Source organism: Arvicola amphibius, chromosome 6, assembly GCF_903992535.2.
Source record: "Arvicola amphibius chromosome 6, mArvAmp1.2, whole genome shotgun sequence".
NCBI lineage: Eukaryota > Metazoa > Chordata > Mammalia > Rodentia > Cricetidae > Arvicola > Arvicola amphibius.
In genome coordinates this window covers 101866333-101885687 of record NC_052052.2, presented here as the reverse complement: position 1 = coordinate 101885687, position 19355 = coordinate 101866333, and the positions used below count along the sequence as shown (strand labels likewise).

The 19355-nt window shown below is 45.7% G+C and overlaps 1 protein-coding gene and 1 pseudogene across 4 annotated transcripts in view; one reads left to right on the top strand and one right to left on the bottom strand.

Moving 5' to 3' along the window:
- The window catches only part of Camk1d (calcium/calmodulin dependent protein kinase ID), a 411853-nt gene that overhangs the window by 347002 nt on the left and 45496 nt on the right, over nt 1-19355 (top strand). For all 4 annotated transcript variants that reach the window (XM_038335313.1, XM_038335314.1, XM_038335315.1 and 1 more), the window contains one exon: nt 3309-3435. In XM_038335313.1, the coding sequence (XP_038191241.1) occupies nt 3309-3435 (127 nt within the window). The remainder of the gene's footprint in view (nt 1-3308; nt 3436-19355) is intronic.
- On the bottom strand, nt 15631-18431 carry LOC119816289 (annotated as a pseudogene).

Below are 19355 nucleotides of genomic sequence, written 5' to 3'. Positions count from 1 at the left end.
GATCGTTTTTAAGGATTATTATATAAAGTATTACCCAGAATGGAGCTTAATAGTCTAATTTGAGTATTAGCCCATGGTTGCCTTAGAGAAATGCCATAATGGGCAGCAAAATAATTTTTCAGGTGAGACCAGGCCCTCCAAAGGGTCCCCTCCTGGCAGGAAGAACCGTGATGTGCTACAGTGAGATTCTCTTCATGGCCTTCTTACCTTCCACTCAGATCACCCCTTAGGTGATCCCTTGGCCACCTCAGCTCTGCCTCTCTACCCCACCTGCAAGGAAAAGCCTTGCAGCCATCCCCAAATCTTGAGAAAACTCGAAGTACTGATCAAAACAATGACTATCTAGTTACTTAACCCTCTTCGGAGATAATTGTTCAGGAAAGCATCTTACTGGCCAGATGAACCACCTACGGAAGAAGTGGGTGTGCTGGGGTGGGTGCTTGGCAATCTCTTGCCTGAGTTGAACTTGGGTAGCATGAGTCTCCTGCTTATCTCTCCAGCTGCGGAAATCCTGGGGCAAGGAAGATTAAAACCCAGTGGTGGTGAGACAGAGCCCTCTCTTGGCATCTGTGACTGAGTCTTGCTGTTCATCAGTGGATAATTCTTAAACCACATACATTTTACGACAAGAGGAACCTCCCCTGCCCTATCTCCCAAGCATTTCAGCTGTCTCAACTTCAGACTGGCCGGTTTCATTCCCATTTCAAAGCACCCTTCAGTATCATTCGTTTCCTTCAAATCCCCCTCTTCCCAAACTTGTCCTGGCGACTCCAGACTCCAATTACTCTTTGTATCACTACTGCAGGCGATTGAAAATGTTTTTCCCTTTGGGTTCTGTTAAAGAAAAAAAAAGTGTTTTGACACTTGTTAGAGCAAGAAAGAAGCCTTCGTTTGAGACTGCTGCAGTGGGGGAGAGAGATTGAGCTCAGCTCTGAACCAAGAAGAGCAGCGCGAGAGGCACTAAGAGTAGAACAGGGGTGGGATGGAGGAGGGCACAGTGCCTGCGTGGTTACTAAGAAGGGCTAGATAAACGATTCAGTTCTCCAAATGCTTCAGAAGCGTGAAGACCGGAGATGGATTTGGTCACCAGCATCCACATGAAGAAACCAGAGATGGCAATGCACACCTATACCTCCCAGCACTGGGGAGGCAGAGACAAGAGAATTCCTGGAGCTCACTGTCCAGGCAGCTGAGCCCAGTTGGCAGGGGGCAGCCTTCAGATTCAGTGGAAAGACCCTGTCTCTGGAAATAAATAAATAAAAAGATAAAACAATAATTATAAAAAGAAATAAAATGACCTCAAAGTCTCTCGTTAAAGGTAGACTGTGAGCTCATACATGAACAAAGCATCTCCTCTTTGACCCAAATTGATCATAAGAATCATCCTGGATTTATTTAGCACAAAATATTCCTGGGTATCTGACCAAATCTCTCATCACCTACCCTCAATATCACGTCACCCAGTTCTTTTGCCTTAAGCAGAAGTCCTGTCACGTTGGCCTTGCCGATGTCCCCCCTCCATCTCCTGTCCTCCAACGTGCCCTTGGCTAGAAATTGCCACTTAACCTTTGTGGCACTGGAGTTGAATCAGGTCCCTCTTCCTCTAAAGCCCCAATGGTGGGGGTGAAGAGTAGTCAGTGAACTTCAACACATCTGAATAATTATTTCTTAGCAGCATCAGAAGCACCAGAGGAAGAGCTGGGTCATATTTCAGGGGTGGGGATTCCCTCTAAAGAGAGTTCACTTGGTCCGTGCTGAGACTGTGCTTGGCTGGCCTGGCTAGAGAAAGAGGGACTTGAGAGGCCAAGATTTAGTCAAGGACAGTCTTGAATAGTTCTTAACAATTTCATCACAGCAGAGACTGCATGCTAGAATCCCTGCCCTCACAGATCCACTCCGCCCCATCTCAGATCTATCAAAGGATGTAGCTCCTCTGTTTGATACCCTCATAGGTGAACAGGTAATGATAGTGTACTTGTTTCTAAACAAGTTTGATCACTATACCTATAATAATTCCTAAAATTCAATGTGTAGTAACCAAGATACATCCCAGAAGCCTAATGAGAGAATATGGCTTTATTTTGGGGCTTGGAGGATAACCAGTCTGGTAATGAGGTGGGAAAAAGAGCTTCCATTCCCAATCCTTCTTTCTGCTCTCATTCCTTCACGGTTTATTGCAAATAGGAGCCACAAGTACTTATTCACTCAATAAATCTGCAGAACTGTCCTCGTGGTTGGATGTTCCCACACTGTTCTAACACCATTCTCCTGAGAGATAGCATTAACTAGGGAGTTCTTACCTCCTTCAGTGCTTAGACCAAAGGAGCGATCCTCTCTCTACAAATCCTCTCTATGAAACTCAGATTGCATCTGTCTCTATGAAACCTAGACTGTATCTCAGACTGAATCCTCAGGCTACATCTGAGCTCCTGTCTCCTCCTGCCTTATATTCCTCTCTCTTCCCAGCCATATCTCTCCTGTCTCCACCTCCCTAGTGCTGGGATTAAAGGCGTGGGATCCCAAGTGCTGGGATCACCTTTGTGTGTGCTCTGTTTCTGTTTTAGACAGATCCAACCTCATGTAGTCCAGAGTGGCCTTGAACTCACAGAGATCCATCTGCCTCTGTCTCCCAAGTGCTGGGATTTAAAGGTGTGTGTCACCACTGTCTGGCTTCTATGACTAGCTAGTGGCCTAGCTCTGCACTCTAATCTTCAGGCAAGCTTTATTTGTTAGATTGCAAACAAAATACCACTACACACAAGAACCTGCAAATCCTGAAAATGTAATTTCATCTTCTGGGAGTCCTGTTTCCCAAGCTAAGAACTGAAATGGCAAAGTCTGAGAGCCATTAGCTTCCTAGGTTCCCTCAAAATGTGGTTTTTCTTTTTTAAGGAGGCAAAAATGCTCTTAAAGGAAAAGAATAACATTGAAGACTTGCTTGTGCCAAATGTTCTGCAGGGCCCTCTGTGGCCTTTCTAGTAAGCACTGTTATTAACTGACATCTATTGATGTAGACATTGTCTATGTCGAAAGGTCAAGTTTCTTCTTAATTGTGAGATTTCATGAGTCTCCCATAAGTAAGGCAGCTTTAAATGTACACAGTTGGTTGTTTGCTTTCAGTTCTGGGGATAGAGTCCAGGGCCTCTTGCAGGTTAAGCAAGGCCCCTACCACTAAGCTACACCCCAGTCTTCAGTGTAGTTTTTATTTGGAGAGACATGCTCCCCCAAGTAGCTGGGGTGCTAGGTCTCCACTCCAGGTTAGATTTACAATCTCTAAGTCATTTTTGTTTCATTTTCTTTTTTTCTAGCCTGAAAACCTCTTGTACTACAGTCAAGACGAGGAGTCCAAAATAATGATCAGTGACTTTGGTTTGTCAAAAATGGAGGGCAAAGGAGATGTGATGTCCACAGCATGTGGGACCCCAGGCTATGTCGGTAAGGACGGTGTATGTGCATGTGCACACATGTGTGTACCCATGACGTTGGGATGTCTCCTTGGCAACGTCATCTTCTCCCTGAAGCACTGGAGCCCAGCACATATCCCAACTGCCCGCCTTTCTCTTGAAGGAAAGATAAAAATACTTAGAGACACCATAGCCAGTTAGCAGTGAAGTGACGTCTCTGAAACCTTTGAGCAATTGCGTGGAAATCCTGTTTGATTTGGTTGTGGGCCCAACTGGAGTCTGAGAGCAAAATGGGTTGAATTCCCAGGTTCTAATACCAGGATTAACGTGAGTGTCTACTTTTGGATGATCTGCAGTGAAGCAGTGAACCTACAGTAAAGTGCAGGCAGACTATAAAACATGCAAACTGTGGAGATCCATGCAGCTAGAGAGGAAATACTTGTATGAGGAATATGGAAGAAACCATAAGTAAGTCATCCTCTCAAGTCAAATCACTATGATCTGTGCAGGCAAAGCCAGGGGTTATGATAGGATTTCCTAAAATCATAGCTGTACCTTTCTTCCTGCCACTCATACAAAATGCAGAGAAGCTATTGACAGCTATGAGCAGCTGACCGCTGGGATTCACCTTCGGTTTCTGGAGAAAACCCACGGGAACTGTATTAGCTTGCTGTTACTGTAACAAACACCTGAAGTAATCAGCTTATAAAGAGAAAAGCTTAATTTCGCCTTGTGGCTTTGGAGGTTTCAGACTGTGAGTGATCAGCCCTGTGGCTGCTGGGCAAGCAGCACACCCTGACAACGGCGTCTGGTAAAACTATTCCCCATGAGGCTGGGACATGACGGAGAAGGGGTGGGATATTAACAACCCCTTCAAAGTTGTAGCCCCAATGACCAGGAAGCCTTACTTCATTCTTCTGCCATCTCCCCAAAGTACCACATGCTGGGGACCAAACCTCTCACATGGCCCTTAGGGAACTCTGATCCAGAACAGCGTTCTCGTCAGCGTATTCAATCCCTTATCAAATGCACATTCAGGGCCTACTGTGCCGCCAGCTCTTGTGAACGTTGCTCAGACACCTTACCTCCTCCCTCATGGAGCTTACTTGAAACAATAGGGCCACAAGAAAAGAAAGAAATAGACAAAGCCATTTCTGATTGTGCTGTGCTGGGGAAAATGAGGCCAGCAGCAGGCAATAGAGAGTGGCAGGGATTAAGGAGGATATAGGACTGTGTTGAGAGAACTTCACCTGGATGACAGAGCAGCCGGCCACCTGGAAGTTAGAGAAGAGGGGTCATTCTCGGCCGAGAAATAAGCTTGACAAAAAGCCAAAGGCAGAGAGAGGGCAAGCTGGTACGTCTGGTGTGGGGCGAGGTTGGAAAGTGGAGAGCAGGGCTGAATATTCATGCAAACTTTGAAGACCTTTCTTTGTGAGAGCAGCGTGTGTACTAGGCATGGTGGCACGTTCTTGAATTTCCAGCACTGGAGAATGGGGCGGCAGGAAGAAATCAAGCTTGAGGCCAGTCTGAGATGTATAGAAAGATCCTGCAAAAAAACCAAAAAAACACAAACAAATAAAAATAGAGGAATATGTAAAAGAGATGACAGAGGATAAGGAAGGGAGGTAGAGGAGGAAGAAGGAAGAAAAGAAGTTAGGAAGGAGGGAGGAAGGGAGGGAGGGGAGAAAGAAATGAAGGAAGGGGGAATGGAGGAAGAAAGGAAGGAAGGAAAGAGGGAGGGAGAGAGGAGGGAAGGAAGGAAGGGGGAGTGGAAAAGGAAGGAAGGAGAGAGAGAGGAAGGAAGAAAGGAAGGAAGGAGGGGGAGGGGAAAAAGGAAGGAAGGTAAGAGGGAGAGAGGAAGGAAGGAAGAAAGGAGAGAGAAGAGCAGAGGAAGGGAAGGAGGGGAGGGGGAATACCGTGTAAACCTCTCTAAGGGAGGGAGATTAGTATTACACAGCCTACACCATTCCTAGTGGCTCTGCTTCAGGTAACAACTAGGGAATCTTCCCAATGGGTTGAGAAGATTCAGACTAAAACCCATTGGTCTAGAGACAGCAGAACACTGTGGGGAGTTCCCAGTGGCCTTTGAGGCACTCCGTGGTGTTTCAAGTCCTTGTGTGACTTTGTTGCCAGCTACAGAGGCTCTGAGAACAATAGCAATATAGTTACTGATTTGTTGGTATTACCAAGCGCCCAGAGTGAGGAAGGGCTCAGGTCTCTATGGTCTTTGTGCAGTCATCAGCCAAAGTGGATCTTCCCTCGCTCACTCAAGTCTCCATGCCAATCTCCTATGCATCCATCAAAACCCAGCTGAAATGCTACCCTCTTCTGGTTGCTGTCCTGCCTCCTCCTCTCCTTTAATATCCTAGTTCTTTTCTTCCCCCTTCCCAACACTGTGGCTCTAGTCACATTGAATCTGGGTCCCTGTCTATCTGTGTCCCTTCGCTGCACTGTGACTTTTGCTCCAGCAAGGGCTACGTCTAAGTCATCTTTGTACAGACACATGCTGAGTTGCATTCAAAGCAGAGGGCCCATGAATTTTTTTTTCTTTTTTCATTAATTCAGTCAAGTCACATTTATTGAATTCTCCCCTGTGCACTGAACAGTCTTTGGTGTTCACAAACAAATGTGGAAAGGGTAGAGATTCTGACTCAAAACATTCAGCACTGTGAGACACAGAAGCCGGAATGTAATTTTAGTAATAGCAACACAGTTATGGTGGCACACGCCTGTCATCCCAGCACTTGAGAAGTGGGGGCAGGAGGATTCCAAATTTGAGGCAGCCTAGGCTAAATAACGAGACCTTGTTTTTACAAATTTAAAAATGTTATGCTGTATGTTGTTCGTATATTCAAGAATTAATTATTTAATGCCTGCCTTCTGTTTGAGGGATTCTAACAGAATGAATAATAAGTTAGGAGGGAAAAAAACAAAGCAGGCATAAACCCTTTCTCACGTCCTCACATTTAGAGAGGAGACAGATTATAGGCAAGTAACTGAGTAAATTCATTCCTGTGTTAGCTCAGTAACACTGATGAAGGGTGTGTGGAAGTAGTGGAAGGAGTGGACGTGCAGGGGGAAACTGGAAGACAATCTCAGGAAGACTCCTCAGGTCCAACCACCTTGTTTTTTGAGACAGTTTCTCTTGTTGGGACCTGGAACATGTCAACTAGCCTGGACTGAGTGACCAGTGAGCCCAGAGATCCTCCTACCACCTCCCCAGCTGGGCTGATAAGCTTTCGCTGTCATGCCTGGCTTTCTGTGGGCAAACTAGAGATAGAGTTCTGATCCTCATGCGTGCACATTAAGCATTTCCCTGGCTGAGCCAACTTCCCTGCCTCTACATATCCTTTTATATAAGGGAGGTGTGGCCCACGGAGACAGTGTCACTAGCGGGTGACTATAAACATCACTCCATCTGGTGCTGAGTTCCTAGTGCGTGCAGTTTCAATGGCTTGTCCCATCCAACCCTAGGACGGCGTGGCAAGGTATACAATGCAACATGCATGTATGGTTATGTATTTCAAATATAGTGTGACGAGTGTATTTCAGGAGCAAACTGTAAAGTCCTGGTAAGGAGAGGTCATCAGTAGCTAGCACAACCAAGAAGAAACAGGAAGGACTGAAGGAAGGTGGAGCTCAGGCAGAGTTACAGTTGCCACGCAAGCCCTAGACTCCTCTTACAGCTACTAGTAGGATCTATGAGAAAGGACCAGACTCCTTTAGCTTAGAGAACAGGTTGCTACAAATGAACTCTTTCTGGTAGAGATAATGAGAAATGATTGGCCATCTGGTGGTAGTGAGATGCTCAGAGGAACGTGGTGTTTGTTGATCTGATGCAGACCTGGATGTGGAATTCATTTAAGTCAAATGTTCCATTCTCCTTGATGCCACCAACAGGAGGCAAATTCAGAAGTGAGAAGTTTACCAGTTAGAATGCCTGATCTGTGCAATTAATTGAATACCCAAATGGGTCCCCTCAGGTCACTGTGTATGTGACAGAAGGCATCTATCTCAATCAGGGAACTGATAAAGAACATGTGTGACAAATATACTCCTAGTTAGTAGAGGAGAGCCTGGAGCTTTGAGTGTGTGTGTGTGTGTGTGTGTGTGTGTGTGTGTGTTGTGTGTATAGTAAATACATGTGAGTGTACTGCGTGGTGTGTGTATCTGTGTGTATATTTGGTGGAATGCAGGGCGTTTGTGTGTGTGAGTATGGTGTATATATGTCTGTGTTTTTGTGTGTGTGTATATGCATGTGTGCATGTATGTGGGGATGTTTGTGGGGGCGTACTATATGAGTGTGGTGTGTGGTATGTGTATGCGTGTCTGTGCATGTGCATATGTGTGCATTTCGTTGTTTAGTTTTGGTTTTTCATTGATTGCCAAGTTCACTTTCTTTGCACATTAACATGGCTGCTCAGATTTAAGGACCACAGTCAGGTCTCCTGGTTTCAGAAACAAAAATAAACTTTTAAAGAGAACTTCAAATACACAGATCAAGTGGCTATGTGTCTCTCAAGAATGGGATGCCATGTTGCTCTCTTCCTGCTAGGGTGCTGCTGTAGAGAGAGGGAGGTGGCTGGTGGTGGGCATGCTGCCTGAGCTGCCGTGGTTCTAAAGTGAAAAGTTTCATTATTGACTCTTGTTGAACAGTGATTTATCACTCTGCAGTATTTCATTCCCAGCACGCCACTATTTCCTGATTGATTGCTTTTGACTTGGAACTGGGAGAGATCATTGGCACCTGGGCACATCATTTTATTTATAATCAGAACTACATGAGCAAAATTTTACTTGATTGTTGTGTAGCTCCCACACGAAGGACCATCATCCCACTATCCTTCCAGAACTTAACTTCAGCATTGCTGGCCCCGCCATGGCAGGCAGCATTAGTATATTTCTGCCTAAAGCAGTTTAAACACATTTAGTCTTGCTCTTCCTTAAATGAAACTTGAGAACAGTTGATCGGTTGTCTTAGAATGCCTGCCTGACTACTGGCCAATCGGCATTTTTGTTTGTTTGTCTGTGTATTTGTTTGTTTGTATATTTGTTTGTTTTAATGACAGGCTTTCTCTATAGCTTTGGAGCCTATCCTAGAACTTGCTCTGTAGGCCAGGCAGGCCTCAAACTCACAGAGATCTGCTGCCTCTGCTTCCTGTGTGCTGGAATTAAAGGCATGTTCCATCATCATCTGACTCAATCAGTGTTTTATTAAGCCAATATGAACGACAAATCTTTACAGTGTATGAGAGCATTGTCTCACAGCTCTTTTTCCAACAAGTTAGAGGAATACCCTTAATTCAGGGATCGCTGAATTTTTAGAACTTGAGATTTAAGCCTGGGGGAGACCAGAGATTTGGGTTGGCACAATGTTAGCGTTGGGATAAGCATCCTCAAGATAACCTGGCCTGTAGCAGGTATCAGTCATAGCAGGTGACCTGAATGCAAATGTCTGGTTTTTTATTTTAGTTTATACATGTGTGTGGCATGTATTTGTATTCATTTAGGGGTGTGTGTGTGTGTGTATGTGTAAACCAAGGCCAATGTCAGGTGTCTCCTTCATTTGCCCTTCCCTTTATTTTTGAGACATGGTCTTTCATTGGAGCTGGAACTCACGGGTCCAGCTAAGCTGCTTGCTCAGTGATCTGTAGAGACCCATCCATCTCCTCCTCCCTGGCACGGTGACTGTAGAATAACTACTCATTTTCACTTGGGTGCTAGGGGTCTGAACTCAGGTCCTTATGCTTGTACAGCAAACACCTTACCAGCCAAACTATCCCTTCAGCTCCTGAAAATGTGTTCTTCCAGACCTCTGCCATTGGTTGGGGATAAGGGGAGGCTAAGGGTTCTCATGTCATCATGCATGACACAAACATGCTAGACTATGTATCCTTTTTTTTAAATCAAGGAGGTAGGCAGTACTAGGGCTAAAGCCCATGTCCTCTCCATGCTAGGTAAGTGTTCTGCCACCTAGCTGTCTCCAAGACATGGTTGTTGTGTTAAGATATATGTACTTCTATAGATAGATGATAGCCATATGCCAAGAAAGTCCTGCCGTTGTCTCTGCCCTCACACAAACAGGAAAAACTGTATTAATTCGATGGGCGCCTCTCATTTCTGTTCTCCTCAGCAGCCTGAGGGGTCTCCATCGCTCTTTCCTCGGAGCCCCTCTGTTCGCTGTGGCGGGTTCTCCCTGGCAGAGCGTTGCTTCTTGTTTTTCACTTGGTGTTGTGCTTTGGCAGCTGACTGGATGCATTAGGTCGTTGTTCTCATCCTGTCTCCACAGGTCAGCACTAAAATGAGATTTTATGTAGCTGATAACATGCCATGCCAAGCTGATGGTAGTCAGAGGATCCAAATAAGACTTCCTTTTCTTTCTTTCACGTCAGCCTAGCAGTGTAACTCCAAGCAAACATCTCATGCCATGCGCTATAACTAGACCCTACCTTGTTAGAAAAGGCAGAGCCCCCTAATGGGAGACTTCTAGGTCGTGTGTTCTGGTTTTCATCAGTTTTTGCAAGAGTGGATGTAAATAGGGACAGAAAGGCTCATTGTGAGAATGTGGACAAAGGAAACCGAGCCTTGCACACGTGGCCACACTAAACCTCTCTGTATTTGGTAGAATGTGCTGGGGATCAAAGCCAGGGCCTTGCACATGCTAAGCCAGCACTCTACTTCCTGTCCTAACTCTTTCCTCTCACCATGATCTTTTAAAACATGAGGACCTCTGTTCAGTTCCTAGAGCCCACATGATGAAACCAAGCATAGCTTCTTGATAAACTTCAGAACAGATTAAGAATAAGGTGCTTTGGTCAGTCATAAGCCAGACAAGGTCTGCGCAAGGCCAAACACTTGCACCAATGTTTAAGGCTCATATTGCAGTTGTCTTTTGCTGAATTGCACTAAAATTCCTTAATCTGACACTTGATCTCCTCCAGTCCACTGAATTCCAAGTTGCTTCCACATTCAAATCCCAGTTACTTCTAGATTCTCCACTCCCTTCCTATTCCTCAGCTTCATTCCTTCACCCATCATCCACGTACTGGCTTCAGTAGATTTGCGTAGTAATCCCAGTTTAAGTCCAAACAGTAATTACCAGCCAAGGTGATGCATTCAGGGGGCCTTTTCAAGGCTGTAATCCAAGTCAAGGGGCTATTGGAACATCAGAGTGGGCTGATATTCTAGCCATAGACTTTTTTTTTAGTAAATTACAGCTTTAAGTCATAAGTAAGAAACAACAAAGGAATCTACAGCAACAAAAGGAGCCCAGTGCTGTCCCAAGAACCTTGCATTCTCTGAAATAGATGGCAATGGAAGACAAACCATGGCCAAGGATGGGCTTGTGTTTCAGGTAGTTGTTTGGTCTGGTTTGGCATTTAGATTGTGTGTGTGTGTGTGTGTGTGTGTGTGTGTGTGTGTGTGTGTGTGTGTGTCTTTTGGAACCAGATCTTGTTATGGAGACAAGGATGCCTTCAACTTCATCATTAGCCCATCTCAGCCTCCCAAGTACCAGCAATACAAGCATGCCCTATAGCTCAGGCTCAGCTGTACGCAGATTCCAGTACCCTAAAGAAAGCAGTGCATGGTCAGGTCTTCACAGGCCATTCCTTCATGTATTGGGTTGTTCGTTTTTAATTATTGCTGCTAAAAATTCTCCCAAAACAGGCTTAGACACATTGGGCATCCCTTTCCGTCGTAATGAAATTCTCCCCCAAGGCCAACAAGCTCTTAACATGTATGTCTGAAATTCCAATACCACAAAAGCTGGGTCGTATTCCCTCCCCTTGGTCTCCAGCACTTCTAGTTTTTCATCTCTGAACTTTTCATCTCTTCCACCGTTTAAAAAAAATTGTTACTGGGTGTGTAGCCCAGCTGGCAGAGGGCTTGCCCAGCATGGACAAAGCCCCGGGTGTGATCCCAACATACAGCATAGACTAGACCTGTGGAGCATGCCGGTCAACCCAGCACTTGGGAGGGAAAGGCAGGAGGATCAGAAGTTCAAGGCCATCCTTGGCTACATACTGAGTCTGAGGCCACCCTGAGCTATACAAGACCCTGCCTCAAACTAATTTAAATAATAAAAAACATCTTCTTGTAGTTTTTTTCTTAACTCTTTCGGGGGTCCGCCACCCAGCTCCCAAATAAGAATAAGACTTATTCTTACTTATAAATGTCCAGCCTCACTTGGCTTGTTTCCAGCTAGCTTTTCTAACTTAAATTATCCTGTTTCTTTTTAACTACATTTTGTCTCTGGGCCTTTTACCTTTTTTATTCTATATAGCTTTCCTTTCTTTTTACTCTGTGGCTGGCTGGCCCCTGGCATCCTCCTCTCCTTCTTTTCTTGCTCCTTCCTCTTCTCTCAAGCCTGGATTTCTCCTTCTATTTATTCACTCTGCATGCCAGCCCCACCCATTTCTCTCTCCTGCCTAGCCATTGGCCATTCAGCTCTTTAGTAGACTAATCACGTGTTTTAGACAAGCAAAGCAACACAGCTTCAAAGAGTTAAACAAATGAGAAAGAAAAGAACGCAGCGCATCTTTGCCTCATTAGACAGATACTCCACAACATAAACGAATGTAACACATCTCAAACTAATATTCCACAGTGTCTTCTTGCCACCCCCGTCACGCGCAGTGTCACTCACTCTTTGAAAATACGTGACTGTTTCACTCATCTGACAGAGACGCGTTTCTCCTTGTGTCTTCCTGAAAGACAGGACTATCACTTGTGCTCCAACAGTTTAACTTTGGGCTCGCATGCTTCCTGGAATTCCTTATCCAGAGAGGTCACATTCAGCCATGTCCGCTGACCACTCATTCTTTTCACTAAAGTGTCACTCCAGACCTGAGCGGCAGACACCCCAAAAGACAGAACACCAAAGCGTAGACAGATAATGCTATCTCTAAAACATAATGACAAAGAAGCCCGCCGGTAGTCTACCTGCCTGTAGTCCAGGTACTGAAAAAGTAGAGTTGCCTTTTGTTGGTTTGAGGCAGGGTTTCATGTAATTCAGGGTAGTGTTGGATTGGTTACAGACAGTCAAGGATGACCTTGAGCTTCCCAAGTGCTGGGATTACAGTCATGGGCACCGTGGTTTTGCTTCCAGTATATGCACTAATTTCAGACTTTCAATCAAACTTCACTTGAGCTAACCCAAAGCACTTCTTCCTCTGTGCCTGATGGCTACATCTATTTTCTCACACTCTTCCTTGAGAAGGCAGCTCCCGTGGCTGATGTCCAGTTACTTCTGTGGCTTTGGTCTGAGCTCAGTGCCCAGGAGAAGAGGAACACTATGTTCCTTGGAGCCGTAGCCAGAGTCACTCCCTCACCCCATAAAACCAGGAGACAGTAAAGACCAACGTTCTAGTCACCACTGATTAAATGGCTGCATAACGTGGCTGATGCCATTCCCATCCCCTTGCGTCTGGACCGCTGACTGTTATTCTGGCATCTAGGGCTGTGTCCTCCTGACTGTGTCCCCATCCTTTGCCTGCTGAGGTGATCATCCGTGATGTGCTGAGAGGAAGGGTGGAACAAACATCTACAGAGGGGAACAAATCATCTCCAGCGTGAACCTGTACTTGGTGACAGGGTGATGGCTTCTTGCTTTCCCCTCCTAGCAGGAACTCCTTTTGGGTACATCCTGGAGTCCTCAGGAAGGGGGAAATTCCTGTTCTTTGTAAGATTGGTTTCTATGTCCCCACCTGCGCAGGAGACCTGATCTCTCAGTTTTCATTTAAATCTTTTTCCCAAAGAAAAAAAGAACAGCAATTAAATTATTTTAAAAACAAGATGAAAGTCCTCTGAAATTCTTTTTTTTAAAAAAATCTTCACCACATCTCTTGGACCCCACCCTTACCAGGAATGCTTTCCCTACATCAATATAAAATAAGTTGGTTTATAGATGTCATTGCCCACAGAGTGGAATTTTCCGTATGTGGGCTGGTTGTGTCTTACAGTAATAAATCCCTCCGTGTTAAATTCTAGTCCTACTGCTTTCTGAAAAGCCAGGGGGAAATGTGGACGCCCAGAGGACTCCGTCTGTGGAGAACTCTGATCGTTTGTGGGATGTTCTGATGCTTCGCTGTGCCTGCATGGCCCGCATGAAGATGAGCTTCAGTTTACTGTTCTGAACTAGTAAGTTTCCGTGAGGAAGATGAGGAAAGCTGAGCTCGCAGCACCCTAAGTCCTATGAGGGAGGAAGTTCTGAGCTGTCAGCTAATAAAATGGCATCTTTCTCTGGATATATTTAAACCTAGTGATTTTGAAATGTGTTTGAAAAGGAGCTTTTAAAAGAACATTCCAGGTGATAGACAGACCCATGTGTAGAGAATCGGAGCCAGTTCTCTGCCAGAAATCATTTGATGACGGAACGATTGATCTTGCTTTTACTCAATATACATATCTCCTAATGAACAGTTAATAACATTCTAAACCCCATTGGTTTTTTCTTTGCTTTTCCCTCCTCTACTCCTTCCCTTCTCTCCCTCCCTTTCTTTTCTCTCTCTTCCTCTTTCTCCTTCTCCCATCTCCCTTTCCTTTAATTTCCCTCTACCCCCACCATTGTGTGTACCCACTAAGCATCCTTGAAGTGGTAGATCTCTTTATAACCCACTTGTGTGGAATCTGAGAGCATCATCCCGATGAACAATGGCCTGTGTGGTGACCAGGTTGGGCCTCAGTTGAACTAGATTGTGCTCAGCCCAGAACACACAAGGCCTCCTCTATATCTCTGTTTCCAGCAGCATGAGTCTGGATGTCACAGTGTGGTTCTCAAAGCGAGGAGGGTTGGGGAGATAGTATAAGGCATGGTGAACTATGGGGCTGGTATTGAAGGATTTTGGTGAGAGGCTTGAAGGACCCAACTGTGTATCACTCAGATAGAGTTCTGCCCACAGCCCCAGCCTGCTCTCTCTGTGTCTAAAAAGGCTGACTTTGACCAAGTCTAGTGGATAGTCGGAGGATACAGTGTATAGGTTCTTCTCAAAACCTTCATGAGGGTGGGCCTCTATACAGCTATCTCCACTGGGCTATCTGTCTATCAAGGCTGTGCCAGGAGGACAGGCCCCTTCCCATTCTGCCTAGTGCCACAAGCCCTAGTCCCTTGCCCCCATGTTCACTTATATGAATTAGATTGAAGGCCTCCCTCTTTTAAGAGTGTTGGGGTTATCGGAACATCATTGCATGAATTTCCCACCATGCGTAAACTCTGATGCATGCTATTAGGAGAAAATAGCTTGTACCTATGGGAAAGTCCCCTGGCATCTCCAGGCTCATGGAACCCTGGCAGCCTGGCTCACAGGGTGCTGTTTCCTCAGTCCCCGGACTCTGTTCTGCACCACATTGGCCTAGAAACTCATTCATCACCTCCAGGGTTGACAATTGGAAGCTGTGAATTTCTTTTATTTTTTTAAAAAAATTACAGCAGAGTTTTGCCAAGTGCCATGAGACCGATAGGGCAATAATAAGGCATTTGGCTGGTTCTCGCCATGAAAGCTGGCCTCGGAAAAAACCAGAATGTGCAGTCAACTCCCCAGGTGCTCTCTCTCTGCTACTATGCAGCTGAAAGAAATGCAGAAGATGGAAAGAAATGGTCCCAAACCATCAGGTGGAATCTCTCCACTGGCTTTGGAAGGTCCTAGGATTTGATCTCCATATCAACCGATTAAAGAGGTTGTGTGCATGTGTGTGTGTGTGTGTGTGTGTGTGTGTGTTTGTGTGTGTGTCCATATTAATTACTAGGGATGAAACCGAGAATTCACACATTTTTCCCCACATAAACATTTTGTTTTAATAAATAAAGAGTATTTGTGGCTTGATTTTACATCACATTTACAGATAAAGGAAGACTAGACCCAAACAGTAAGGGTGAAGCTAGTGTGCCCCTGAGGAATACAAGCCCCATGTGCACATCACACCCAATGCAGGGGACAGCATGCACAACTCACTCTAGACCAGACTAGGAGCGGGGAAAGAATGGCCCTTGGTGAGGGCCACACAGCACCATCCGACCCCTCATGTCCTGCAGAACCAGAGCTCAGCTGCAGTGTCAGGTGAACTGGGGCTGGGTTCCTGCCCACACCAAGTGGCCCTTCTGTTGACACGGGCTGAGGGCATTAGCTGCAATACCCACCGATTGTCAGTATTAGAGCAGAAAGAGGAAGCCACATGGCTATCTGCTGCACCAGGAGTACAGCCTTGGAGGAACAGCACCTCCCTGGGCTCAGCCCAGAAACTTTCTATTGGCATTTGCACCAAACAAGGCTCCCTGAACTTTTGGCATCATCTTCTGCGCTATGAGGTCTGGCTGACTTTCCAGAGTGTTGGAAACATTTGTCTTATGATCCATTATAGTTTAACTCCACTAGCTCTCTCCTCAGGAAGTTTAGCCCTCTGGTCAATTTGGACACCAACCTCTCTCTCTCTGTCTCTGTCTCTCTCTCTCTCTCTCTTCTTCCTCTTCCTCTTCCTCTTCCTCTTCCTCTTCCTCTTCTTCTTCTTCTTCTTCTTCTCTTCTTCCTCCTCTTCTTGGAATTTCTTTCTGTACTGTAGCCTTCACCCAAAGGAAATCTTGTTTTCTGCAACACACAGTCATTCGAGGCTCCAACAGCTGGTACAAGCCCTGGAGGACCAGGGCATCCAGCAGCGCTTGGTACCTGGTTGTATATTTTACCACCTTGCAGAGTCTCTACTTTGCCTCATTGAGCAGGTCAGTGATGAGGTCGTCTCTTGCTCTGAGGACTTCGAGCCTTGTTTGATTTGTCAGACCTGACATTTGAATTTTCTTCAGCTGCTCAATCTACTTTTCTTTCTTCTCATACTATTCCATAATCTTCAGCCTTTGGGTTTGCACAAGACAACCTTTCTCAATGTTGACCTCTTCTTCTGCCTTTGCTTCTATATCTTCTGCTTTCTCATTGGCTTCTTGTTCAATGAAAGTCATCGTGTGCTTCATCTGCGTCTGCACATCTGCACGGATGAGTGCCACGGTGAAGACAAAGCTCGGCCAGGGGACCACTCAAGTCCAGGCTTTCAGTTGCGGTGGAGCAAATTCAAGAGGAAAACCCAGTGCAAGACTCAGCTTCCTTTACTTTATAACCCTGCCTTCTGGTTCCTGCCTGCTCTCACACATTCTAAGCAAGTGTTATGATTCCAAGCTCTATCTTTGCCCCCAAGATTTTGTTTCCCAAAAATGTTTGTGGGATGAAAGGAAACCATAGAAAGCCATTAGGGTGAGATTTTCCAAACAATGTTCCCTAGTGCCCATGGTTCCAGCAGTCATGTTACAGGTGTGTACCACCCATGTCACGGTGTTTTTAAATACATGGAATTACTGGGCATGCTGTTTGCAAAGCCCTTTGCTTCATGTTTTTAAATTTTATTTCTTTTGTTCTTTTATTTTATGTTGTTTTTAGTTTTAGGATTTTGTGCTTTGAAAACAAAGTTTCACTCTGTAGCCTAAGCTGGCCAGGAACTCACTGTAGCCCAGGCTAACCAGGAACTCACTGTAGCTCAGGCTGACCAGGAACTCACTGTAGCCCAGGCTGACCAGGAACTCACTGTAGCCCAGGCTAACCAGGAACTCATTATAGCTCAGGCTGACCAGGAACTCACTGTAGCTCAGGCTGGCCAGGAACTCACTGTAGCCCATGCTGACCAGGAACTTACTGTAGCTCAGGCTGACCAGGAACTCACTGTAGCCCAGGCTGGCCAGGAACTCACTGTAGCTCAGGCTGACCAGGAACTCACTGCAGCCCAGGCTAGCCAGGAACTCACTATAGCTCATGCTAGGCAGGAACTCACTATAGCCCAGGTTGACCAGGAACTCACTGTAGCTCAGGCTGACCAGGAACTCACTGTAGCCCAGGTTGACCAGGAACTCACTGTAGCCCAAGCTGGCCAGGAACTCACTGTAGCTCAGGCTGGCCAGGACTCAAATCAGCCCTCATCTTCCCTCAGTCATGAGCCACTTAGCCTGGCATTTTATGTCACATTCTGCCTCTTGTCTTTGCTTCCGAATGCAATTAACAATTTCAAAAGGCAAATAGATTATCCTCTACAAGTTTGTTAGAAATTACTTGTGTCAGTATAGCTTAAATTAGACATCAAAAAGAGCAGAAGTTTGGCGTGAATGCATACATTTCTACCCATAGTCTTGTTATCCTGATATTTGCTTATTGATAACTTAAAACGTTCACCTAACGTTCATGTTCCAAATGCAAACCAGAAGCATTTTCTATCTGTATGATTGATGTTAAAAACTTTATTGTATAGGTAAAATCCCACAATGTAAAAATGATTATAGCAAATACATGGCTTCAAGAACCTGCGTGTCACAGGCCTGGAGAGATGGCTCAGGTGGTAAAGTGTCTGCCTCATAAGCATGAGGACCTGAGTTCAATCCCCAGAACCTATGGTTTCTTTTAACTGAATATGATGAGATTGTAAGACCAGCGCTGGAGAAACTGGAATCTCTGGTGGTTCCTTGGGGTTCTCTGGCCTGCTCACCTAGACTACTTGCTAAGTTCCAGGCCATGGGAAGCCTTGTCTCAAAAAAAAAAAAAAGTATGGTTCTTGAGGAAGGTGAGCCAAGGCTGTCCTCTGGCTTCGGAATGTGTCCTCATGCACACACTAAACCTCAACATTTCAAGTCATGCACATCAGCTGCTTGCTTTGGATTCCATACTGTGCCTTTCCCAGTTGCCCAGAATGTTAGTGGCTTTTCCTACCCAAGGGGAAACATGTGGCTAGTACCAGCACACTCTTGTTTCTAAGAGTGAAGGTTTGAAAATGGGTTTTGTTCTTTTAAAGATTTCTCCCTCCCATAGTCAACAGAGGGAGGAAAGGGGGACAGAGACGAAATGAGTTCATCCGTGGAGAGGTACGACTGCAGGGCAGTGGTCTCTGTCCGCTTTGAACATCTTACCCCAGGGCATGGACAGTCTGCTTGTCTACTATGTAAGCAGCAGTCATGATACTGACAGCTTCCTTCTCTGTGTCTTGGCCATCTGTGTCTGTTGCCATGTGAGCGCCTGCTGCAATGACAGTGAGACCGTGCCATCAGTCCGGCACTAATTCCCTGAGCCTCTGTGCCATTTGACACCTGGGTTGGCAGGTTGGTGGGACCAGGCTGGATGGCTGGCCATCTTGCTAATGAGCCCTGGGGCCCTTGAAGTGGTCCGGGGCCTCTGCCAGCAGCTTGTCTCTGCCCCTAACATCTGGGTCACCCTGTGTGTAGCAAGAATGGTCGTCAGGTGTCCTGAGTGCCTTCTCTGCCAGTGACAAGCTTTTCATCAGACACAGTCACTGAGCGCCATCTGTGCCAGCGTATCCACTCAGACCAGAGTGTCAGTCTCCTAAATCAAAGGGACATTTACTGTGGCTAAGAGGCTCCCTTTGTCACTTCCCATAACAGAGGACTCCGAGGGGCATCCTCTTAACAGTGAGTCAGGAAGGACCCATTTGTGCACCTGGCTTCTATCTCTCCAAGGGCTGTTTCTCAAGGTGCTTTACCAGTCTGTAAACCTTTTTGCTATTGCATTGATGGCAAACATCGCCAAGACAAGACAGCCGTGCAAATGCATTTCTTCTGTTCTGTTTAAAAAAAAATTCTGATAAAAGATTTGATGGAATTTAGGACTGAAACGTAAAATGAGATTTGGGCCAATTCGTAAGCTGTATTTCTCTCTCATGAGCAGAGATACTCAACAAAAGATTGTACAGCTTCCTATTCTTTTTAATGTATGGGTATATATGTGTGTTATGTGCACATTTGTGCGTGTGTAGATGCAGATGCATGTGTTGGGGTGCATGCATACGCACATCGTGTATCTCTGTGTGGAGGCCAGAGAACAGCCTGTCTGTGGTTACCCAACCAATGTCCACTCTGAGTTATTTGAAGCAGTGTCTCTCACTGGCCTAGAACTCACCAAGTAGGCTAGGCTGCCA